The 26,426-nt window shown below is 38.2% G+C and overlaps 1 protein-coding gene across 14 annotated transcripts in view; it reads left to right on the top strand.

The window, feature by feature from the left end:
* qkia (QKI, KH domain containing, RNA binding a) overlaps window positions 1-25,587 on the top strand; it is a 104,835-nt gene extending 79,248 nt beyond the window's left edge. For 2 of the 14 annotated variants that reach the window (XM_041212949.1, XM_041212950.1), the window contains exons 5-9: window positions 10,741-10,828; window positions 14,216-14,494; window positions 20,069-20,143; window positions 21,960-22,072; window positions 22,851-25,587. In XM_041212949.1, the coding sequence (XP_041068883.1) occupies window positions 10,741-10,828; window positions 14,216-14,494; window positions 20,069-20,143; window positions 21,960-22,072; window positions 22,851-22,892 (597 nt within the window). In that variant the 3' untranslated portion in view covers window positions 22,893-25,587. Of the gene's footprint in view, window positions 1-10,740; window positions 10,829-14,191; window positions 14,495-17,435; window positions 21,101-21,959; window positions 22,073-22,541; window positions 22,554-22,850 lie in introns of those variants that run through there. The other 12 variants (XM_041212944.1, XM_041212947.1, XM_041212952.1 and 9 more) reach the window with 10 other exon arrangements.
* The last annotated feature ends 839 nt before the right edge of the window (window positions 25,588-26,426 follow it).

Consider the following 26,426-nt stretch of genomic DNA (forward strand, 5'->3'; position numbering starts at 1 on the left):
TTCAGCCAGAGGGTGGGTCGGGGACTGGGGAGGAGGCCATGGTTGGGGGAGATCCGCAACTCGGAGGTTCGGGGGGTGGGGGGTCTCTCAACTGGTGCCAATCGGGTCTCACGGGCAATTACGTTAAAACTGATCTTGTGACTGAACGAGGTTACAGGCCCTATTAACTTACCAATGTCAAAGCGAAACAATGTTAAACGGGGACTTACTGTAGTTCCACCTAGGTTATGGGAATGTTCATGGGATTGAAAATATCTTGCTGCACAGTTACAATTGTAACACTTGAGATACTTTTGGTGTTGAATCCTTTGCAGAGATTGATTGAAATGCTCACTGACAGATGTAAAAAGTGCCGATTGACTTTGGTTTTTTCCTACACCTGAGTGCCCAGCGCCATGAAGTATCTAATTTATAAAGCATTTATAATGCAAGAATGTGCTATGGTGCTGTATCAGTAGATGTTTAGAAAATAAACACTTAGGAAAGAAATTGAGAGGTGATTGAAAGTTTGATTGAATGTTAAACATTAGTCAGTTAACTGATTAGCTCAGGTCCTTGTTGAAATTTGCACTAACCTTAATTAGAAACTTTGGTAATTAGGGAAAGGTAACATGGTGGTTATGTAACTGCACTAGTAACCAGAAACCTAGACTAATGATGCAGGGACATGTGTTTAAATCCCACCACAACAGCTAGGGAATTTAAATTCAGTTAATTAAATAGATCTATATTTAAAAATTAGTGTCACTAATGGTGACAATGAAAGTACTGGATTTGTGTAAAGCACACCAGGTTCACTAATGTTCTTTACAGAAGAAAATACTTCAGACCAACAGTTCTGTGGATGACTCTTAGCTACCCTCTGAAACAGCCTAGCAAGCGAGTCAGTTGTACCAAACCACTACGAGGAAGTCTAAAGAGAGAACCGGATGGACCACCTCATATCAACCACCTGGACGTGACAAAGGCACACCCAGCCCTGTCGCTCCACAAAGCCATCTTCACTAACATCTGGGAATTTTACCAAAAGTGGGAGTGCTGATCCACAGACTAGTCAGCCAACTGCCTAACATAGTCATAATCATAGAATCATACCTTTAACCGTTCACTCCCCTCCACTGCCAGAACTCTGGTGCAGTATGTGCCACATAGTAGAAGTACTGCAGCAACTCATCAAGGCTTACTCAGTGGCACATTCAAAACCTGTGACCTCTATCGCCTAAAGCAGCACCACCACCTGCAAATTTCCCTCAAAGTTGCACACTATCCTGACTTGGAAATATTTGCCATATATTAATCATGGATAACAATCCTGGAACTGCCTTTCTGACAGCACTGGCTGTACTCCACCCGATCTCTAAAGCACCAAACCAATTGTGCCCCAGTTGTTGCACTGGCCGAGATAGCACTCACAGTAAGCCCAAGAATCAAACTTGAAGCCTTGATGAATAAATCTTTTTTTAATTTGTTTTGGGAATCTGGTCATCATTGGCAAGACCAGCATTTATTGCCCGTCACCTATTGCTCCTTTAAGGTGGAAGTGAGCCACCTTCTTGAAGTGCTGCAGTCCATGTGGTGAAGGTGCTGAGTGCAATTCGATAGGGAGTTCCCAGAGTTTGACCTAAACATTGAATAAATTTACCAAAGCATTGAAACTCACTTAATCTTTTTACTAAGTTGATTTGGAAATTGACTGAAGATTTGGTTTGAATTCCAACCAAGGATCAGACTTTGGGTAATGTCAGAAGTTTTTCACTGCTGGATAATGACTGCTGAATTTTGGATTCCAAAAGGCTTGCAACCTTTTTATCCTTGGCCTCAGATTGTTCAAGCAGCTACTAAAGTCCATAATTTGAGTTTCATGTTTTAAAGTCTGATGATGCAACGTGTACTATTGCAAATAAAATTATCACTAAGCCATTTTGCACAATGCTTAAACATTAGTGGACAGAAGCTAAAAGATACAAATTTTAAATCTGTTGATGTTTTTAGTTGTAATTTTCCAAAGCTCTATAAATGACAGCCAAAGGAAATCACCTTTCAAAACCCAATGATGAATTGATAGCCTGAGCTTTCTTTGATGACCCACCTCTTATAAACTATTCCAAAAGCAGTAATAAAGTTATGCACTTTGAAGAAACTAGGATGGAGATTGATCTCCACTTTTTTTAACCATAAAAAATTGATTCTCCATCCTTGTCAACTGTGTTAGGCTAAATGGGGCAATCAAATGTATCATTGTAGTGAGATGCATACCAGATTTAATTAGTGATTTCATTGCTTCCTTCATTCAATCTCGATGCACAAATAGGAAGTTCTCATTCTCTCCAATGAGGGCATTCGTCCATTCTAAAAAGAGACCAAGAACACTGGTGAATATGCCTGGTAAGCACTGCATGTTATGTTTGCCAGGCTACTCTATCCAAAGTATTGTTAGTAGCCTTAGTGTGAAGGGGAAAAGTTGCACCCATGTTGAGGTGTGTTTAGAATGCAGTACCTACCTTTTTTAGATTTGTGTATATCATACCCAGCACTAGTTGTCACCTGCATTTGCATTTCTCATCTATGTGCTGCCCCTTGGTGACATCATGCAAAGGCACAGCGTTAGTTTTCACACATGCACTGATGCCCAGCTCCACCTCACCGCACCTCTCTTGACCCCGCCACTGTTGCTAAAATTATCATACTGCTTATGCGACATCCTGTAATTGATGAGTGGAAATTTCCTCCAGCTCAATATTAGGACGATTGAAGCCTTTGTTTTCAGTCCCCATTCCAAATTTCGTTCCTTAGCTACCAACTCCATCCCTTGCCCTGGCAACAATCTGAGACTAAGCCAATCTGTCCACAACCTTGGTGTCATGTTTTCTCCTGAAATGAGTTTCATTATTTTTGTGCCATCACTTGGACCACCTATTTGTAGCATGGCTCAGCTTCCCCCTTGTCTCAGCTCATCTGCTAAAATCCTCAATTAATTCTTTGCTACCTCCTAGATTTCGCTGTTGCAACGTGCTCCTGGTTGGCCTCCCACATTCAACCCTTCAAACTTGAGGTCATCCAAAACTCTTGCCCGTGTCTGTCTTTTACAGCAAGGCCTGTTCCCTGTCATCCCTGTGCTCTTGACCTACATTGGCTTCTGGCCAAACAACATGATTTTTAAACTTCCAAACCTTGTTTTCACATCTCTCCATGACCTTGCCCCTCCCTCTCTCTGTGTAATCTCCTCCAGCCCCTCAACCCTCTGAGATATCTGCACACTAATTCTGGTGTATCCTTGATTTTAATTGCACCTCCATTTGTGGCTGTGCCTTCAGTTGCCTCGGCCCCAAGCTCTAGAATACTCTCCCTATACCCTTGTCTCTCTATCTTGCTTTCCTCCTTTAAGACACTCCTTAAGGCCTACCTCTTTGGCCAAGCTTTTGGTCATCTAATCTTTATCACCTTATGTATTATGGTGCCATATTTATAATGCTCCTGTGAAGTGCTTTTGGGCCTTTGTTACATTAAAGGCATTACATAAATATATGTAAGTTGTTTCAAACCTGGAATGAAAGTAGTTCACTAGTGTTCAGATTAGAATTGTTTTATTCACACACAACTCCAGTTTGTTTTGGTTTTAATATTGGGCTGAGCATTGAGTTCTACCTTAATATTAATTCAAATAAAGGCATATTCTAATCAATTTGATTCTGGGCAACCCTGTTTCAAATCTGAATTCGGTGCCCTGATTCTCCCTGTGTATCCATTTTTGTTATTTTGCATCAAGCTTTCTCCTGAAACAGAATCAAAAAAATCTCTAACTTGTGGAATTTCTCCACAATTGTCTTTTAGGCTTTAAGAATACGCAATTTTGATTTTTTTAAAAAGTAACTGCTTAAATAATCCTTTCCCAATTCATATATGTCATTTCTGGTTAATAATAAGTACATTTAAATACATTTGTAATATCTGCAAGGCAGTTTTTCCGAAGATGATCCCTTTATATAATACTTTATATAATTACTAAAGTTCAAGTTTAGAAACTTTGCATGTGCTTTTAGTGACAGCCTATTAAGAACTTTTTCGTCATTAGATTTGTACATACAATTTCTAAATTGGTAACAATTGCATACAGCATTACTTAAAACTGATGTAATAATCCCAGAGAAGTCATCAGACATGGCTTCAGTGAGTTGGTGTTTCTTAGAATTTTGCTGTTTTTTTTAAAACTACCAGGAAAATAGCTGTTTGGCATCATTTTGTTCATGTTTCCATTTTGTTCAAATTGGAGCCAGTTTTCAGTGAACAGTTCATATTAATTTCCCAACCAGTATTATACTTGATCTTTTTTCAGTTGACCCATACAGCTTGAAAGTCAGACTTGATTCCTGCTCCAAACTGTGCCTGAAGAGCTGCACTCTGAATAAGAATGGACAGTTTTGGGGAGAGGGGAAGAGAAACTGGTTGAATGCCAGAGATGCAAAATTGTATATAGCCTGGAAAAATCTCTGGCGTTTGACTAGTTCTTCCTCATATTGAAGGATTGATCACCTTAAGACCTGGAGTATTGAACTATGCCACGTAATTGGATCTGGAGGAGCTTTCTTGCAATAAAAACTAATTTTCAAGATGCACAGTACTGAATTTACCAATAGACTGGTTCAGATTACCTTGAAACTTAATTGTTGTAGCAAAATTAATCTACAGTTTGACCTAGATATTGCAGAAGAATGCTGGAATCAAATTGAGTGCTGACTGAATTACTTGCAGCTATTCTGATTTGATGAGGGGTTTTGAGACTTGTACCTGGGAGAACTAAAAATAAATAGTACAATGTGGTTCTTTAATCCCCAGTTACAAAGCAATTGTACCTTAATGCACAGTTCAGAGGGAGGTTGTAACAAAACTAATAAAATATAAAACAGCCTTTCTTCCCATTGACTCTGCCTGTCATTTTAGGCTCAAAACTCATTGTCACCTTTGACCTTGAACTGATTAGAGATATTAACGATGGCCCCAATCTTTTGAGCAGCAGCACCGATCGTCTGGTGGCGGCTGCTGCTGCTCATAAATTCCCTGACTCAATGCTGCTGTGCACTCCTGGGGTCTTCTGAGCCCAGCTTTCCCAGGAATGCGCAGTGATCCATCGGGGAACTCGTGGAATGGAGTCGGGAGAAGCCCCCCCTTTTTTTTTTTTTACAGCATTAGCTACTATATGGCAAGTTTAAAGATCCAGTTTGAGCTTTTGTGAATGGTTGAAGGGATAGATATGGGTTAAGGAATGTTTTCAGGAGATAAGGAATAAATGGAAGTGGTCACTCTTGCTAAGTGTGCTAGTGTGCCAGTTCAAGTTTGTGCTGGTCACTGAAAGGTGGAGAGGAGGAAGTAAGTTTAGCACATGTGGATGGTGGTGGTAGTTTTGGTTGTAAATTGCTTTGAATGTGTCTGTAACACAAGCAAACTAAATTTGTAATCTTTTACAGAAATACTGTAGACCTGATCAGGGTGGGTCAGTTTTGCAATTATCCAGATTGTCTGAAGTTTCTGACTCTTTACCTTTGAGTTGGAGACATTCATGGAAGATCCTGGGAAGCAGGAGAATTGTCTAACAGAAGTTGAAATTTCCTGGGCAGTTCTCATTTGGGTTTGTGTATCAGGACTTTCACAGGGTTCTGACACGCATCTTTGGACATGTCAGGTGTCTGACGATTTGGAGACTGGAAGATTTGGCCCTCCCTTAGTATTACAATTATTTGGATTTTATGTTAATTTTGTATCCTCATTTGAAATGAGCCCAAGATAAAAATTGACTTCACCTAAACCTATGCTTCTTTCTCCTTTAAGATGCACCTTTAAAAGCTGCCTCCCTGATTAAACTTAATATTTCATTGAGGCTTGATGTCAAATTTTGTCTGAATGTTCCTTTGAAGTGCCTTAGGATGTTTTACTATGTTACATGAGCGAAATAAATGCAAGTTGTTGCACCTGCAGTAGTATACTCTCAACCACTTGATTCAGTAAGTGAACAGTGTGCCTAGAAGGCCGTTGCCTTGGTCACATGTTGTGCACTTAGTCAATTTTAACAGACGGCAGTAATTGCCCATACGTCCACCTCAGTATATTTGAGAAAAGGAATATGTTGTGCCGCAGTTTTGCCTGTTTGCAAGGTGAGATTATAATTAGGCTGCTTCATCTCTTACTCTATCTGTTTCCCATCTCTCCTCTTTCCCAGCTCCTCTTCTACTCTTCCTCCTTTACTTCCTCTCCCTCTTGATTTTTCTCCACCTCTTTTCCTCCTCCCCCAAACAGGCCTCCGTTCATAAACTCTCTCGAAGCTGGTACCAGTGAGAGTTGTGTTTTCAGGAGGGATAAATGGAAGTGGTCACTCTTGCTTAGTGTGCCAGTTCAAGTTTGTACTGGTCACTGAAAGGAGGGGAGAAGGAAGTAAGTTTAGCACATGTCGATGGTGGTGGTAGTTTTGGATGTAAATTGCTTTGAATGTCTGTATCACAAGCAAACTACATTTGTAAGCTTTTACAGAACTACTGTAGACCTGATCCTTGTGTATGTCTGGTGTAAATGTCTCACAATAATTGACACAGGCTTTTAACCTAAAATTTTTCTCTTTACCTTGTTAACCTAATCTGACTCATTGCACTAAAGTTCTAAAATAACAGACTTATGGTCAATTAGGGTAGAGGTCTGCTACCACAACCTAACAGTCAACGAAATAACCTGTTTGAACACCTAGCTTCAGAATGCCATGAAAAATTGTCCTAATTGAATAATTGAGGTTAAGATGTGTAAATGATCCATGAATTGTAATGGGCAGTGTAATTTTAGATATTTATTTCAGCCAGTATGCAGAAATGCTCCCATTGTTGCATAAACAATTTGCAGTGCACTTAAATGTTGGCTTTGTAATAAATGATGCTTTTTGCATCCTTAACTGAAAACAAGAGAGTAGAAATACATTAATTTGCTTTATTAGTCCAAATATTTTAGTACTACATTGAGACTTCCACATTCTGCATGAGGCAGAACAGAAATGGGGTTAGAGGGGTAATGGAATTTTCAAATTTTTCTTTCTATGCCTCATGGGATATGATATACACATTTTGGAAGTAGTGGCGAGGGGAGATCTTCTGGTTAGGTATTTGCAAATCTGTGCTGATGTTCGCGGAATTAGTTGTTTGTGTCCATGGGATGTGAGCGTTGATACAAGACAGCATTCATTGCCCTTGAAGGTTCTGGTAAGCTGCCTTTTGAGCCACTGCAGGCCATGTTGTATAGCCTACAGTGTTAGGGAAGGAGTTCAAGGACTTTGACCTAGCGACAGTGAAGGAGGGGCAATATAGTTCCAAGTGAGGATGGTGTGTGAGTTGGAGAGGAAATTGGTGGTGGTTCCATACACATGCTGCCTTCCTCCTAGGTTGTGCTGGTTGTGGGTTGGTAGGTGCTGTCAAAGGAACCTTGGTATGTTGCTGTAATGCATATTGTAGCAATCTGACCAGCTAATGATCTGATCTTTATAGTCTTTATGGCTTAGCTACTTGGACTTAGACAAATTGTAAGATTTAAAACTTGGGCCCCAGGCTTGTGGGTTTGCTGCCAGGGATGAGGGACTTCAGTTATATGGAGAGCCTGGAGATTTTTTTCTTTAGAACAGAAAAGGATAAGAGAATATTTGCTAGAGGTGCTCCAAATTGTGGACTATTTTAGTATAGTAAATGAGAAAACTGTTTCGTGTGGCAGAAGGATTGGTAATTAGAGGATACATTTAAGGTAAATGGCAAAAAAATTAGAGGCAACATGAAGTTTGTTTTAACAGAATAAGCTGTGGTTTGGCATGCACTGTCTGAAAGGATAGTGGAAATAGATTCAGTAGTGACATTTAAAATGGAATTGGTTAAATACACAGGCCTAGGGAGAAAGACGAAGGCAGTGGGATTAACTGGCAAGCTCTAGCAAAGAGGCCTGATGAAGGCTAGAATGGCCTCCATCAGTACTGTCATTTCTATGGCTTTCTGAATTGTATCTTCCTTTAGTGGCCTTACCTGACATCAGTTAAGCAGACTTGGAGCCTTCTAATCTCTCTAACCCGGTGTTGTGTAAATCTTAATAGCTTGTCCATTTAGAAACCTGTTCTGCATTACTAATACGATGTCTTATACGAATGTATAATTGTGGGCTCAACACAATTTAAGTGTCCTGGGTACTCACTGATCATGTTACTTTTCCCATGAGCTCTTGAGAATTTTTAATTTTGCTCTCATTGGTTGAACCAGCAAGTAAAACTGCCCTGTACCATTTGGATGATGTGGCTGACTTCACTGCCACACATCCTGTGAATGTTCAACAATGACTTGGAGTATTTAAGGCAGGCTTAGTGTGTCTTTATGGGAGAAGACACCAGATGTTTTGGTTGGAACAGCTGTTATATCTTACCCATCTGTTGTCTTAATCTGCTCTATTTGAGGATTGGATAGTGTTAATTGTGTTGAATGTGCATGAGAAAAATGCACATTGCAAATGTTGACTGTAGTTTCCACAATTCTATATAATATATATATTGTAAAGCTAGGATCTGCATATAAGTGCATGTATGCTTATGTAGTCCTTTTGAACCAAGGATGCATTTTGTGAATGGATTGCATAATCCGGAACAAAATATTGATGAAACCAAGCACCAACAACATCCTTCTTGTTAATATCTTCTAAAATGAGGGGGCTGAAATGCACTGGCTATTGATTTAGTTCTAGTAAGTTTGCCAATTACTTTTCCTTTTTGGAGGGGAGGAGGGTGGGTAGAGGTGAGTGCTTGCTTTGTAGAAAATCTGTCCATCACTTGCAGTTTACAGCACAGCTGCCACAAGTTAGCAAAAACGCAGTATAGAGGCTGAATGGCATCTATTTCCCCTGGAGCCTATTTAACTTTACAACCTGCAAATTTATCAGGTATTGTAAAGCATTGCCACTTGTCTATGCACAGCATCTGAACCGTGGACTTTCTTTCGAAGATTAGCCAGCCTTGTCTCCAGGCAGAAGCAGCAGTAATTCATCTCTGACTGCCACCATAGCCTGGATAAGAACAAGCTGCATATGTGAGATCATCTGTGACGTGCAGGCAAACCTGATTTTATTTTAAGCTGATGGATCTCCTGAATGCATCAGAGAATGGAAAGGAGAATTTGGGCCCTTGGGATTAAACTCAAGTCTGAGGTAGTTAGGTTTTTGATCGACAAGGGAGTCGGGGGTTATAGGGGCAGATAGGTAGTTGGAGTTGAGGCCACAATCATATCAGTCGTGATCATGGCGGAACAGGCTTGAGGGGCCAAATGGCCACTTGTGCTCCTAATTCCTGTGTTTTTGTAGGACAGGTGACAAGCTCCAACTTTTGGCTGTTGGATTTTCCCTATTTCCAAGTTACTGTCTACAAGTTATAATTCAATCAACATTATAAACTTTAACATTACTTGTATAAAATCAACAAACCTAACTACTTAACAATGCAGTGGGCTAATGAAGTATAATTTCCCTCCCCTGACCATCAGCATTTTGTCTTTTTCACAGCTGCAATCGAACATTGGGGTGATGGTCTAATAGTACTCAAAGTCAGATGGTTACTTGTCAGCTTTTGGTTATCTTCTGGGAGCAGATCATACAGAAAGGGGCTTAGGGAAGCATTCAAGTCTTAGTTTGTACATTTTTCTTCCTGAAGCGTTAACCAAACACTTTCAGTTCAGGCCACTGGAAAGTAAATAAATTCAAGCTCGAGTCCTGAACTTGTAATTGCATTTACGTCTTGTTTCACTTCACCTGTTTGCCCTCTCTGGAAGACCAATCTAACTGCTACCTGTGTTCCTCTATCTCTAAAGAGCTAGCACCACCTGCTCCCCAGTGCAGTGTGGTTTCACTTGTTTTTTTTTCTACTGACTATAGAAATTTTCAAGGACCGTACAAAGCATTTTTAAAAACCACTTTCCCCAATGGGAGCAGTTAACATTTCACTCTTGCTGCCTCTGAAGGAAGAAGATTGGCGAAGGCAACAGTGGAAGAGAAAAGCAAACATTTCTTAAGAATTGCAAACATTTGGAAGTATTCACAGAAACTTAGAGCCTTTTTTTTAAACAAAAAAAAGTCATTTACTCCTACAGGTGATGGGCAAATCTAATATAAAAGGGCAAATCTAATATAAAAATGCAAGTGTGTATATAGGTTTTGCTGCCCAGGGTCTGACCCATGTTGACTTTTGTCCTTCCTACTTAATTTCGCACCCTCCCAGTGTTCTTTGTAATGTAACTATTGAGGGCTTTGCATTGGTTTCTGCAAAATAAGTGAAATTTCCTGATGTAGTTTAATTTTACATTCACAGATCAGCTGCTTTTTGCATTTTTGCGTAACTTTCTCTCTTCTTCCTCCACTCCATCTGGATTCTTTTGAGCCTCTTAACTGGAAGTAGGAAATATTGTTGAAAATTTGTCCCTTGAAATGTGTGTTCCCCTCCCGCTGCCTTATAGTACTGCTGAATTCATTTTGGTGACCAACTTTTTGCAACCAACCCTGGATACAGTTGAGTTCCAAGATCCTAGTTTAGAATAAGACGAGATTTCTGATGCTGTTTCTTGCCAATCACTAACACACATTACCATCAAATCCATGATTGTTATGTTACTTGATTAGAAACTGCACCAAGAATGACTCATTTGTATAATTAACTGACTCCATTTGTATAATTAACAATGGTTGTTCTTATTGCAGGCAGAGGGTGAAGACAATTTGAAGAAGATGCAACTGATGGAATTAGCTATTCTTAATGGTACCTACAGAGATGCCAATATCAAAGCACGTAAGGGAACTGCATTTTATTTGAGTGTAATTGTTTTTATTTAATATAATGCACTTAATAGCTTGGGATACTAAACAATGCAGAGTTAGTGTTTTCATCTGTCAACATCAAGAAATTGCATTTATATTAGCACCTTTTATAGTAAAATGCTTTGTAACAGGGATAGTAAAACAGATGCCCAGAAGCTTGACCAAAGGTTCTAAGGAACATCTTGGAGGAGGAGACAGGGGTAAAGAGGTGAATAGGTTTAGGGAAGGAAATCCAAAGCTTGAGGTCCGCACAACTGAAATGGGTGATTAAAATCAGATGCTCAAGGAGCCAGATTTGGAGGATTGTAGGGCCAGAGGAGGTTACAAAGATAGGGAGGGCTCAGATGATGGGATTTGAAAACCAGGATGAAAATTTTAGAAACTAAGATAAAAGCAAAATACTGCGTATGCTGGAAATCTAGAACAAAACAAAAATACCTGGAAAAACTCAGCAGGCCTGACAGAATCTGCGGAGAGGGATACAGTTGACGTTTTGCGTCCGTATGACCCTTCGTCAGAACTAAGACATCTAGAAATGAGATGAAATATAAGCTGGTAGAAGGGGGTGGGACAGGAGAGCTCGATAGGGGGCCAGTGATAAGTGGAAGCCAAGAAGAGACTACCAAAGATGTCATAGACAAAAAGGACAAAGGGGTGTTGACGGTGGTGATATTATCTAAAGGATGTGCTAATGGGGACATTAAGGGAAGCAAGCTAGTGGCAGATGGCCCTAGTGAGGGTGGGGTGGGGGGAAGGGATCGAAATGGGCTAAAAGGTGGAGATGAAACTATAGATTGAAACATATTTAAAAATAGGGAAAAGGAAAAAATATAGTTGTAAAAAAATGATATTATTGGAAAAAGGGGGTTCGGAAAGAGGGTGGGGATGGAGGAGAGAGTTCATGATCTGAAATTGTTGAGCTCAATATTAAGTCCGGAAGACTGTAATAAAGGCATGGATGAGGATTTCGGGAGCTGAAGCAAGAGTGGTGTGGAGGGAATGTTATCGAGATGAAAATAGATAGGCTAAGTCACGGTGTAACTGATCGGAAGCACATCACGTGAACGGTCTGTTTTTTTTCCTCTCCATTCAAGAGGGTGGGTTGGAGTCATTGACTGGATACAAATCTAGACTGATGGGAAAGAGGGTTTCCTCTTGGGTAAGAGTAATGAACTAAGTAGACAATCCCTGCAGTTCACATCTGGGTTCAAGTCCTGATGGGATAACTACCTGTACCTTGAGAGCCCTTTACTGTGCATGTAACGTGTCAACTGCTCTCAACTTGGCCACATCACCTTGTCAGAGTAAATGTCGACACACTGCAAGTAGTGCTGGAAAATGGAATACCTTCGCATTTCAGGCACTTGGAATGTTTGTGAACCATTGCTAGCTGTCTTAAACTTGTAACTTTTTTTCAACCACTTGTGATGGAGAAGCTAGTCATAAACTAAATGCTTTCAGGAGAAAAGGTGGGGAGTGGTGGGTATGACAGAGCTTCTGTAGCTATATAAATAGTGCATCCATTTTAAACTTAGAAGCTATTCTTTAACCTATTGCTGACGGTTTTCTAATGAAAAAGATTAAATCTGAACTTGGCATCTTAAAACTTTCATGTAGTTTAAATAAGAATGCTGATTTGTAAAGCAAGTTGTTGATATATAAAAATATTTAATTATAGGATGGCAACAGACTGGTTTGTCTAAAATTGCATGACTCCATAAATTCTGAAACTTTCTAGTTAAGAACCAGAGGAAATGATCACTGCATGATTTAGACTATTAAGGATTTTGAACTTTAGCATGCATTTGATAGATGTTGCTTAACTTAATTAGGAGAAACCAGTTTTTGTCGGCACCCTAAATGTTTAATTTATTTTAATCAGCTTTGTTTTCAGTTTAATCTTTGAACCGTGAAGGGATAGATTAGAATTTGCTTTTGTGAGTGGAGTATTGTCTGAATTCATTTTTTACCCACTTCTAGAATGTTACCTTTTCTTGCCTTAAATAATCAGTTTTCTGAGCAACAAATTCATGGGTTTTTTTTCAAAATATTCACTTGCATGATTGTGCAAAAGTATGTAGCTATGCATACTGAATACATGGATGAGGTGATGCCAGTTGATACATTTTTTGGACCATACAAACATTTGGCTGACACTTATAGACTATATTTTCGAATATTCTAGGTTGTGATTGCCACTTTTAGGGATGATTACAGAATTAATTCTAACTTGTATTTAAGTGATGGGAATTAGTTTTATTACTTGGTTCTATCTGCCCCAGCCTACACTGGTGATATGTGGCAGCAGTATTTGTCATACAGGTTCACTGGTTATACTATCTTATACCAAAGCCAAATACTGCAGATGCTGTAAATCTGAAATAAAAGCAGAAAATGTTGAAAATAATCAAATGGAGAGATAAATAAAGGCCGGTCATTGACCTGAAATGGTTTTAACCCTGTTTCTCTCTCTGCAGATGCTACCTGACCTGAGTATTTCCAGCATTTTCTGATTATATTTCAGCATTGTTCTTATGATATACTGAATTTCTGTTGAGAAACTTGGCTATAAACAAGTGGCATCACCTTGCATGTACGCAACATAACAGCATTTTTGGTGAAATTTTGTACAAATTTTGCACTCATTTGAATGCAGCTGAAAATAAGAATTCAATACTTGTCAAATATAGAAATGCCAGTGCCACTGTCTGTACCTGAGAATAATTGAGGCATGTAGCTATGTTTATTCATTTTACAGTTCATCTGAGATCTGTGGCTAACGTAACATTTGAAATTCAAAATAAGGGAATTGATTCAGCAAAAGAAATCCATTTTAAGAATTAAGATTGAAGTGTTGTATTGAGCCGTGATGCACGTTTATGCTTTTGATTGAAAAATCTGAAGGAAAGTTACACATTGCTTTCATTCTCCATTTCAGAATGTGTAGGAATTGTTTTTGAACAGATGCTATTTTAGGAATGAAAAGCAAGGGGGTTAGGTACATAACATGACTCCACTTGATCTCGGATGACTGATGTTAAATGTTGCTCATCATATGGCTTATTTAAACTACAGATTTATGTTTACTCTGTGGTGAAATTTGCTGTCTATATCACTTTAGTTTGCACTGTCTGTTTCCTTAAAATTTTGCTTGATGAATATTGGTAATGGGAAATCAGCTTGCAGTGGGGCTGCTTGTGTGGGTACATGTGATCATTGCATGGACTAATTTCCTGTTTTCCTTCCCTATCATACTTTTTCTTTAATTCTTTCCCTCCTGTTTCCTGCTCACCATCCTTTTTCCCCTCCTCTCAATCCCTGTTGCTTACTGCAGCTACCCTTGCCTTTTCTCTTGCAGCAACGTCACAGGGTCCACGACTGATAACTGGACCAGCTGCACCCATGCTTCCACCAGCTGCCTTGCGTGCCTCTACGCCAGCTGGTCCTGCCATAATGAATATAATTAGGCCAATTCAGACAACTGCAGTTATGCCTAATGGAACCCCTCATCCGACTGCCTTAGTACCATCTTCGCCAGAAGCTGGTATAATCTATACAACACCCTACGAGTACCCATATGCTCTGGCACCTGCTGCATCTCTACTGGAATACCCAATGGAGCCAAGTGGGGTTCTAGGTAAGCAAAATCAGAAAGCAAGATTAAGTGTTAGCATTGAGAAACTTAATGTTTATTTTTAAGATAATTTAATATGCCTTAGATCTTAAATATTTTTGTTCTAAGTTATAAAATTGTAGAGCTGTTTGTCCCCTTTTTAAGGATTGCAGTACCTTTTACACTGTGCAAGCAGGTTCATGTAGCCAGATCAAAATGAAAATTATTTGCATTGAATCAAAAAATCACTGAATTTGTCCATTGTCACTTAACTATCATCTTGAATCTAAGCACTTTCACTCTGGTTAATGCCACTTCATTTATTTAGTGAATGCAAATTGCCAAAGCCAAGTGATAGCCTCATTTGTTGAGCTTGAGGTGATTAGCCTGACAATTAAGTCCGTAGAAGGCACTCCTCGGTAATGTGCAACATTGTTTGTCTCTCCAAGTGCATAAGCGGTTTGTACGAAGGCCGTTGAGCAGAGGGTTCCAGTTATGATGTGCATTGTTGCATTCAATTGAGTGTCAACGAGATGTGTGTTTGTGTGATGACCTTTGCCAGACAGGTGCACAGTATTCTGGGCCTCAACACTTGCCCTATCATTCTCGGCAGTAAAGTGTTGTGCCAGCAGTACCCCATGTAGATCCAGGAAATTTGATTAGTAGGTTGTTTCTGGCTTTGACCTTTGCTGTTTTCTTCAGATGTTCCTACATAGGGCTCTGTCCTTCTAGAGTCACCGCCAAGTATGTTGGGTTGAGATCGTGCTTCAGTCACTGGCCATCCATATAGATATACAATTCTTTTTTGGCATGGTGGAGTGGAACAAATTGAATTCCTCTAAAGCCATATCCAGTGTGAGACGCTATGTATCACAATGGATCAGCATTCATGTTTCCAGCGCTCCACTCTTTCTCCCTCACCCCTTCGGTCAGTACCCAAGTGCACTGGAGAAGCTAATGATCCTATCGATAGATTGAATTCCAAGAGAAAACTAAAGGACTCCAAAAGAGCCCCCTGGTGGAATCTCAGTCCCCCTCCCAATACCGCCAGACTCATAAGTGCCCTGGCTTTATGGCAAAAGGGCATGTTCTCCAAATCCTAAAAGTCAGTGTTGAGGGCCTGTCGGCTGCCAAGCGAAAGCTCACTTAGTAGTAGTTCTACTCTCTTAACATATTGCTTTACTTGTCAGTTAAAATTAACTGACCTTTTAATTGGTTATTCATCAATCACTTCTGACTCCACATTGTGTTGGGTGGAATAAAGATGAAACCAGATTATGAATAGAAATTAATGCAACAAATTTAAAACCAATATGTTGGAGAGAACTTCCCATTAGCTACAAGGCAATGTAATAGATACGAGTTATTCACAGTGGTGGGCGCCACACTGGAAGAGGAAGCCAATTAATGATATGCTTCATTGAACAGTGTCCTTTTCTTTTTTAATAAAAGCTTCTTTAAAAAATATCTGAATATGCATACTATAAAATATTAGTTATTTTTCTGTGCTTGGACAAATTGCCCTGTAAAAATTAGTTCATTTGGGCTATAATAGTGACGTGAAATTTAAAAAGAAAATTGAGATAGGATTTTAATGGTTTGCAGCATGTAGGTGTGAAAATGACGGTCTTGACTATGAAATTGGGGAAATGATTGCAGGCTATAGTCCTGAAAATATTGATGGAGCGAAGAAAAATATGCAACTTTTGAAATTTCATTTTTGTTTATTCATGGGATGTGGGCATCATTGGCAAGGCCAGCATTTCCTGCCACTTCCTATACAACTGAGAGGCTTCCCAGGCTATTTCAGAGGGCAGCCAAAAGTCAACCACGTTACTGTGGTTCTGAATTCACACATTGGCCAGACCGGCTAAGAACAACAGATTTCCTTTCTTAAAGGACATCAGTGAACCAGATGGGCTTTAATTGAAATCCTGTAGTTTCATGGTCACCCTTACTGATAGCTTTAATTCTAGATTTTATTTAATTTCAGTTGAATTTCCCAACTGCAGTGGTGGGATTTAAACTCTTCTCTCCAGATTATTAAACCTCTAGATTGTTAGTCCGGTGACATAACCCACTATGCTATCATACCCATAATACCAACTCAGTATGAAAACATTTTATTTGCTCATGTTGTGAATTTGGATATTTGAAAACCTTGGTGAGAAAATAGGTGTTTGCCATTACAGCTACTATTATTAAAGACATTCTTATCTTGCACATTTTCTAGCTATGTGCATCCTGTTGCATAGTAAAATGAGAACACAATTTTAAAATTCTGATCTAACTTTAGTTTGCAATAACAAGTTAGATAAATTTCAGTGTTAAATTATCCCCCCACCCAACTTCATAAGGACAGGAGTAGGTCAGTTAGTTTCTCAAACCTGCCCTGCCACTCAGATTCCAGGTGGTCCTTCAACAACACCTTCCAAATCCGCAACCTGTACCACCTAGAAGGACAAGGTGGCAGATGCATGTGAATAACACCACCTGCAAGTTTCCCTCAAGTCACACACTATCCTGACTTTGAACTACATCACCATTCCTTCACTGTCGTTTGGTCAAATCCTGGAATTCCCTCCCTAGTAGCACCAAGTAGTGTTCCTACAACGCCTGGACTGCAGCAGTTCAAGGCGGCAGCCTCACCACCACCATCTCAAGGACAATTGGGGATGGACAGTAAATGCTGACCTAGCCAGTGGTGCCCTAATCCCATGAATGAATAATTAAAAATTGCCCGGCTCTCCTAGATTAACAAAACATCAAGAGTACAGCCAGACTGTTTGAACATAGGTAGAGGGGTTTGCAAGGGGGTAAAATGCTTAATCACAATAGAAAATTCATAACTGTTCCTTGTATGATCTTTAAGACAAACCAATGGATATGTTGTGCAATGTCAATTTTGGAGTTCTTCCAAATTAAAATGCTTAACTGTCTTATCTTGCTGATTGTTTGTTCTTAGGTATGACTTTTCCAACAAAAGGCTAAGAATGCATGGGACATGTGTCTGAATCCTCAGGAAAAATAACTTCCTCAGAAGAAGTGAAGAGCCTGACCAAGCACATTGAAACACGAGCAGTATAGCCATGCTTATTTTGGGTACAGGGTGTTCAGTATTTGGCAGGCTTTACCACATCATACAATATATCCTAAGACTTAAGGACACGGTCAGTGGTTTAAAGTACCTAAAGCACTTTTTTTTTGAGACAAGTGTTCCCTTGTAGCGATGTTGAAAAGTGGATACACTGAAGACCTGATTGGAAGAATGCCATATCACATACCCTATCAGACTACTTGGAGCAGCAAGGAGATGATATGTACGGTGATAAATCAAAAAGTACCAGAATTAAAGGGGTTTGTTATCAGCTTTCCCACAAAGAATATTAGATTTCAAGAGTGATAAATAATTTAGATTTTTTTTTAATCTACATCAGAATGGAAAATTGCAAGAAATATATCAGGAACTGGGTGATGCAATGGATTAGAACACTGTTTGTTCTTGTCTGTTGTCTGGGTTTAAATCCAACCCAATTTGAAATAGCAAAAGTCTCTATTTTATATCTCAATGCCTTTAAGTGTGCACAATTTCTGTCTAATTTTCCAGTGGATCGTGATCCACCATGTAAAAGTGCTGATAATTCGGGAATAAATGGGCAAAGACGAGGATTTTATGTTTGGTTTAAGATATAATGAGTCAGTTTAGAAGGAATTCTGAACTGCATCTAGATTGTTCTTTGTTTGACCCATCATGTGAATAAGGCATTACCTATTTTAAAAAGATGCAGCTTCTGTGATTTGAAGGTCAGGTGAAAATGAATATTGGAATCCTAGATGGTCCCAAGATTTTTTGATCTAGCAAAACCTTTTTTCTCTGAAGTAGTGGATTGGTGCTTTGATCTCAGTAAGAGCATTAATCTGTAAGCATTGATAAATTAACCCATAACCTGCTAACTGAAGAGAAATTATCATTTGTAAACAAATGCTGTGGCTAGGGCTTTAAGGGTTAATCATTACAATGGAACCTCTTGTCTTTGTGCCTGTGAATTGGATCCAGATTGGGTGAAGCTTTAAAAAACTGCTTTAATTAATGTCTTGAAGAAAATTCCGCTGCAAAATCTGGAAATCCTGATCCTGACCTACTTTCCTGTTGGTACCATAAAACAGCAAGTGTTGTTTAAGTTAGTCAAGTATGTTTCTTTCATTATCTGTGATGGAGCAAGAGGTATTGAAATCTGATCTTTGTAGCACACATGCACACTAACCACTGATCAACCCTTGTAACACACTGACACTTGCCAAACTGGCACTCATGATCCAAATCTGCAGTGTTTCAATCTCTGCTTGGTGCAAGGCTCATTTATTTTTGTACTCTTTATTTTTACTAACTGCTTATCAATGAATGCTGATGGGTTTTTACTGTGGTTCCAGATCTCTCTTCTGCACTAAGTTATATGTGTAAACTGATGCCCATAGTTTTTCTTGAACATTTACTGGTGCTAACTTAATTAACAACATAGCACAAGAATATAATTAAGTAGATAACTTATTTGTGTGGTGCTGTTTACCTAACATCACAAAACTTGTAACAAGGCCCACCTTAATCTATAGGTTTCCCAAAGGATAGAGAGTTCATTCTACATTGTTGAAATTGGTAAAGACCTATGTTTAGAAGGATTACCCTTTCAAGTCATGCAGAATCTTTCCTAATTAAATACTGGCTATATTTATCTGTTATATGTGGATCATTCATACCAGAATAACAGGCATTTTAGTGAGCTTACATATTACAATGCTATAAAGGAGCAAAGCTATTGTCTGAATATAAATTTTTTTTCTTCCTTTGTCCTCTGGGGTTTGGTAAGGACTTTCCTTGATGCTATTGAAACAAATTCTTTAATTATTTCATTTGACTACAGGGTGCATTTTTAATCACAGTTTATAATAGCCCAATCAACTTGTCCAGTTTTAGGATTTTGAATTTTAGAAAAAATTGAATTGAAGGAAAAGTTCAGCGCTCAAGTGTGGATAGTTAGGAAATTATTGATTCTAGAGTAGGTGACATTATAAAACTGTCCATAAACAATTGCAACTAAAAGTGGATAAAATGCACTCTTGCAGATTTTTCAGTCAGCTTTTACATGCTGGAATAGTCCAAATGGCTAACAATGAAAATGAGGCTGCATTTGAGTAATTTATTTGGATAAAAAGATGATGCAACAAATAATGCAGACCATCTTTGGGGTGTTTGCATTTTGACAGCAAGCAACTTCTATCCCTAAATGCTTAATGAGTTGTACTGCTTTTGGCCAGATTGATCAGATGTACATGAGACTGTAAACACTTGCCTGATATGTAGCTCCTATTTGCAATATCCATTGAAATGAGACCCTTTTACAGCCCCAGCGCACAGTACTAAGAGATAAGCAGTTAGTAAAGCATTGTTGTCTGGCAAGACTACCTAAATTTTCTTTTGCATAACTTTTCAAGTCATTGTGCTGTTATTATTGAAATGTGTACTACTTCACCAATTTTTGAGTTCCTTTTTTTTAAGAAAAATATTCTAACTCTTTTTTGGACTTGTTGCAATTTAACTAGGTGCGATGGCAACTAAAGTTCGGAGGCATGATTCGCGTGTCCATCCTTACCAAAGGGTTGTGACCGCAGACAGAGGTTAGTTTAGTTTTGTAGCCAAAATGGCATTTACTTTGATCAGTATTAAAACCGTGACTTTCGAGAGCAGGAAGTACTTGATTAAATGGATCGGGAGCATGAAATGACCAACTGTAACACCAAAACTGTTTTATTCCAGTTAGCAATAAAGAACACTACAAATTTAAAAACAAAATTCTTTACATTCCTGAATGATACAATGCAAGCAGTAAATAATGAGAAGTCAGGAAAATGAAAATCTGTTTTGCTTGCACTGAATATAGTACACAATTTTATATAAATCCATCCTCCATCTGTGACTTCGCAAAAAAAGTTAATCATATTAAAAGTATATATATTTGTGTAAGGTAGGATTAGTTGCTGAGATTTTGGGGTTTTTTTTAATAAGGGGAGCTCAAAATTATGAAGCTACTAAAATGTCCACATTTCCTTATTAATCATTTATCTAATAAATGCTTCAAACAACCTAGATCAATTTTTTTCTTAACAATATAAATCAAATAACTAGGAGCATTTTATAATGGCTGGTTCCAAATTGGTTAGTTGCATTTAAGTTTAGGACAGTAGTGAGGGCTTGTAAACAATAATTTATATTTGAAATATTTTATTGAAGTAAGTTTTTTAACTAGCAAGAAAGCCTTTTATTGACTAATTGCTCCTTCAGTGTTTGTAGTTTAAGGTTCGTGGTTAGGGTAGTAGTAGTTCTTGCAGCTGGAATCATTCTTTAGAAATAACTGCCTATATGGAAGAAATTCAACCCTCTTATATGAATTGGAAATGTGTTTACAGTTAACCTTGGTACCTGAGTATTTACTGTAGGTGTGCTGCATATATTCAAGGGTTATGCCTACTCTGGTAAAACTGTTCAAATTTGCACTGAGTTTGTATTTCTTTTTTTTTGTTATCTGCAAAAAATGTTTTCTCCTGATTTAGTCTTAATAAAATATTGGTTGTCTAGCTTTCCTGTGTTGGAATTTTTACCCTGGCAACTACTGTTATTGGAATTTTAACTTTTTTTTGTCCTGCAAGGTTTTGCTGTCCTGTGGAGTTTGTTTGTGATATTTAATAGTGCTTTTAATGTTCTATGTGAAAATAAAAGGCAACCTGCTCCAAGTAGCACTAGCTAGAAACCATACTCTTAAAGTTTGTGTGCGTGCGGGAGAGGTGTTTAAACTATTGAATGTATATTTTGGTTCCACCTTTTCCACATCTGAAATGTGTTACTTGTGTATATATATAATGTGCACCAGTATGTACCTGCAGAATTGTAGTTTCTTCTCTGCCTCCCCATTCTGGTTCCAAAATGTGGCTGCTTTATAAGAATTTAAGAGTATGTGCAATGCTATAAACATTATCTGGTTTAATTGTACTCAATATTAGCTTTAAAGTCAATGCCATTTATATGTCTGAGCACTTTTGTAATATGAAGTGAAACTGCAAGCAGTTATTTGGAACTGATGCAGCATTTTTTGTACAAATTTTTTCTGCAAGTATTCATTTTCAGACTTGAAATGCCCATTTATAGTTGGCTCCTACCAATATTCTGTGAAGTAGCTGGTTAACAACATATTGTATTTTTTTTTTACATGAAATGTGGCAGCAGTGCCTTTTAATGCTGTTTAATTTGGAAGTGAATTTTTGGGGGCAAAATAGCTTTCAAAAGAATTAAAAGTAAACTTTCACATATGGTAAAAATAACTTTTGCCCTTGCGTTTTTGCTGTTGTTAAATAATGTTTAATAGCAGTCAACTCAACCATCTTTGGAAAAGCATTTTGAATTCTTTTGCTGTCTCTCTTCCCACAATTTTTTTTATAGACCTTCAGGGCTGGATGAATCCAATGGTCCTGGGTCCTGGACCCTACAAAAATCTGGCAGGACCACAATTCAAATTGTACGAGACCAAAGGATCACCATCTCAACAGTACCCAGTATGTAAAGTTATAGGCTTCTAGTTATTAACCAAAAACGAACACGTTCATTAGAATTTTGATCTGAAGTACTGTTTTCTGCCACATGAAAGCTGTCACATGCTTGAGGAAGATTAAAGTTTAACAGGATTCTATTGTCTGTGGAATAAGTACAAAAACTAAAGCACAGTTGTTGAATATTTGGAACCCACAACTTGTGTGTCTCCAAGAAGAGGCAGTGGTTTTCGAGTCTCTTGATATTCCACTTGGGACCTTCCCAGCTATTTCTGATACTGGGAAGGAAGGATCTTGTGCCCTGGGCAAGGATGTGGCAGCAGTCCATTGTGAGTGGCAGGAGAAAGAACAATAGTGCAAGGTCAGAAGTAAATGTGGTATGATGTGTCTAAAACACAATATGGCCTAATTTAATGTGTATTTTGTCAATTTAGAATTTCCTTCTATTTATGTATTTAATTACTTTGTATTTCAGGGAACTAGGACTGTAAGTAATGGACCACTGCTCTAAATTTGTTTGATTTTGGGCGAATGTATCTTGTACAAAAATTCTTCCAGCCTTGAACCTTATGACTGCTACTAACCATTAATTAGTTTTAATGTATTCCTGTTACTTTTTTTTAGAAGTTTGACCATGTTTTCATACTCAAATCATGATACTTCTACTCATGATTGACTACGTTTCAGATCTGTCAATAAAAATAGTTTTTTTTAGTTATATGGTTAGTTTTCATGTCATCAGTCTTCACTAGCTGACACTAATATCTTTTTTTCTATCTTTTTGTTTTCTTATGTTCCTAACTACCCAGCTGCCACAGGCAACTAACCCATGACCTTTGACCTCTGAACTCTTCACCCAATGATGACCTGACCATGCCTGCCTGCTGATCAGTTAACTGGTTATCGCCTATGCTTGCCTGTCTTCAATGCAGCGAGCTGAGGCACTGTCTGTTCGTCTCGTTACCTAACAACGTTTATAAAAACAAAGCTCCAGCCACGGCTTTTCTGGTTGGGTGAATGTGTGGTACCAGAACCTGCACTGAATAATACTAAAGCAATAAGTCCAGTTCATCCCTCACCACTGTTTCTCAGTGATCATCTCTTAAAGATTCTCCCTAAAGAATGGTAAGAAAGGTCTCTAACAGCACTGGCAGGGGATTGAGCGCTGTACAGGCAGTTGCCACGGACAAATGTGATGGAGATCTGATGTAATTTATGTTGTAGTTACAAAGTCTTTGAACGCATTTATGATTCATTATGGATGAACCTTGGGTCAAGTATAATGGGGAAGAGTTCGACACTGACAGTACAAAATAAGATTGACCTCTACAATTAAGGACAAAGATTTGAAATATCTCATGTACAGTACCTTTTTTTGCCAAACGTTTTTTAGGGCCACTTCTGCCTTTTTTGAATCACACCAGAATAAAGATGCTGTTTAGCATTGTAAGCCACTGAACAAAATTTCTAGATTATTGAAGCTGTTGAGAAAAGCATAATGAAAATAGATAAATTGTCAAAGTTAATGAATTCAACCAGTTAGATCAGTCAACAACATTGAGTTATTTTCCCCTGTTTAGATTTTTATTTTGTAGCCTTAACAGCCTCCATCTTTTGCCAGATTGGTAAAATAATCTGCTGTCCTGTTTAATGACCAGTAGAGCTTCTGTTAAACCTTTCTTTGTTTTACCCAGAGTGTTGCATTCAGATCTGTTCTAGATTTAAATTTGAGTCTCAATCTAAACCCAGACATCTGCCAGTACTACCAGCCCACACAGACAATCCAGTATCAAAAATCTTCAAAATGTAGCTGCTGGGGGTCAGAATACTTTTTTCATTGTTAAAGTATCTAGCGTTTGCAATTACTATTGTGCGCGTTAGATGAAGCTGCCTGGCAGAGTTTTTCCCCAACTTATTTACTGTCTTTGTTTGCTTAGTTTGAGCTTCCTACATTTATCCAATGTATTAGTTTTATATTTTGAGCTCAGCTTGATTGTAAGTACAACCAATAACATTCTTACTGTTCACATATACCTTGACACTGAGGTGCATTCATAATGTGTCACGTTTCTGGATGCAAAAAAACTTTCTAATTCTCTCCGTAAATAGACACTTCTTTAAGAAGGATGTGAAAGCCATGCTTGCCTATTCTATTTGCTATATACATGTTATTAAAGTGTAGATAAGTACAGTGCATTTAAACAACAGAGAAAAACTAGATACTTTTACAGGGTGCTGGTGAAGAAATATATATTTTTGACAATTTAGCTTTTTATACTTACTTGCAGTAACAAAATACAAAAAAAAAATTAAAAAAATAAAGTAATGGAAGTGATACTGGATGGTTGTAAACATAACTGAAGACCAAAACAGTGTATCTAGCGTTTTGCAGGGTTGTGGGTGAGAAAGGAGCATAAAGAAAGCAAAATAGTGCCTTATACCTGCCTGGTCAATTTGTAAGTGTCTAACATACATTGTTTGACTTAAGTCTGATGCATGCCAGTCCATCATTGGAGAGGAGGGAAGCAGTCTTTATTGGCAAAAAAAAGTATTTCAAAAAGATGATAGGACAGTATGAGGACAGTTGTGTGAAGCTACTCAAAGTTAATGAGATTAGGCCTGTCTAAAGAATTCAGTTCATTGATTCTATGCAACAAGTGTGAAATAGTTTCTCAACTAGCTTGTATTTTGTGCCATTTGTGTCTTCCTAAGTTGTTTATACCTTTTTCTCATTGTGCCATTTTTTCATAAAGTTGTAGCCTTTTTTGAGTAAACAGTTTAAAAGTATGTTTTCTATTGGTCACTTACAAAATGAAGGCCGCCTTGGCTTAGTTTTGCCTAATTAATTAAAAAGCCAACAAACCAGCTATTATCACTAAACTATAATGCTGCAGTGTTTAACTTCAGAACAAAGTGCATAAGAACAAATTTAAAACAATCTCCAATGTGTTTATTACTTGCTGCCCTTCAATGTTTTAATTATTTTTGTCAACTTGCATTGAGTTTATACAACTAATGTAAACTCTATTTTGTCAGTATTTTTTGTAACCAAAACATTGAAAGTTTTCTTGACAGTATTATGTATTCCCTCAATTACATTAAGGAGTATAGCTCAAAGACACTGCTGTTACGTGATGGTTGGTTGAATGAAAGCAATTACATATGCTGTGTACAATATTGAACATATTGCCTACACACATGTATAGTATTGTAATTACCACCATTGTTACAAGTTTATAATGTATTTTTCTATCTTCATTTTGTATGTATGTTATATACCATTTACAATTTTTTTTGTTCCCAATTTGAGGCCCCTGTGGTTTTGATAGCCAGAAACCATTGCAGATTCTTCATAATCAATCTATCATTGGGAGTGTTGCCTTTTCTGACTTGTTAACTCATTATCAATTTAATAAGTTTCTTGTTAAAAATGTTTTTACATGCTTGCATTTTATTTCATGGTGTTTGCTGTTTCTATTAACCCTGGCATTTATTTTAATAAACGTTACAGTACAAATCTACTAACTGCTGAATAGTTTGTTTTTAACACTTGATGAACGGTCTGGTTCACTGGACTAACCTTTCGAAGAGTATGAATTGCTCTTGAGTACACACACATGCACACAAAATAACACTTGCTGAAAATTGCTCCAAGTTATGTGCTACATCGTCTTGTGACTTACTTGCACTGCACAGTAAAATAAACGGCGGCATTTGGAATTGAGTAGAGCCTGGAGGGCGATGTGTACATTGCCCCTTCAGGGTCGGGAACAAAGTAACATTTCTTTTGAGATATCTGTCCAGTCTTGTCTATTGCCTACCAGCTAAAGCACCTTCTCTGTGTACTAATGTTGGACCTGGCCTCTGTGCTTTCTTCCTCCTTTTTAACTAATGCAGAAGGTATTTGTTCATAGAGGCACACAAGCAATGATTGGGGGGTGGGGGGGTGGGGGGGGGTGGGTGGTGGGTGGGGGGTGGAATATGTAATCAAAGATGTCTTTTGGGGTGGGGGAGGGCAGAAAAGTTGGAGGTGGTTGGGTAGTAAACTAGTCCTTGGACTACTGAGTCTGAAGTGTAATATGCTGTAAAATGGCCTGCTTCCCAGTGTTTTATATTATGTAAATTGAGAGGGAAAGAATAAACACTGAAGATCTAATAACAGTACATTAACATTTAGGGAATCACAAAAAGCAGTCAGTCCATGCCTGCAAATTCACTTTAAGATAAGAGTATGCATAAGTAGTATTGTTTGAAAACTGTATATATTTAGTATTTATAGTTAAATTTGAAATTCACTTGTATGTAACTTCTACCAAAAGGAGCTCTCTTGTATGCGTGCAATAAAATGACTGTTAAAACT

This window comes from Carcharodon carcharias, chromosome 19, assembly GCF_017639515.1.
Source record: "Carcharodon carcharias isolate sCarCar2 chromosome 19, sCarCar2.pri, whole genome shotgun sequence".
In the NCBI taxonomy this organism is placed as follows: domain Eukaryota; kingdom Metazoa; phylum Chordata; class Chondrichthyes; order Lamniformes; family Lamnidae; genus Carcharodon; species Carcharodon carcharias.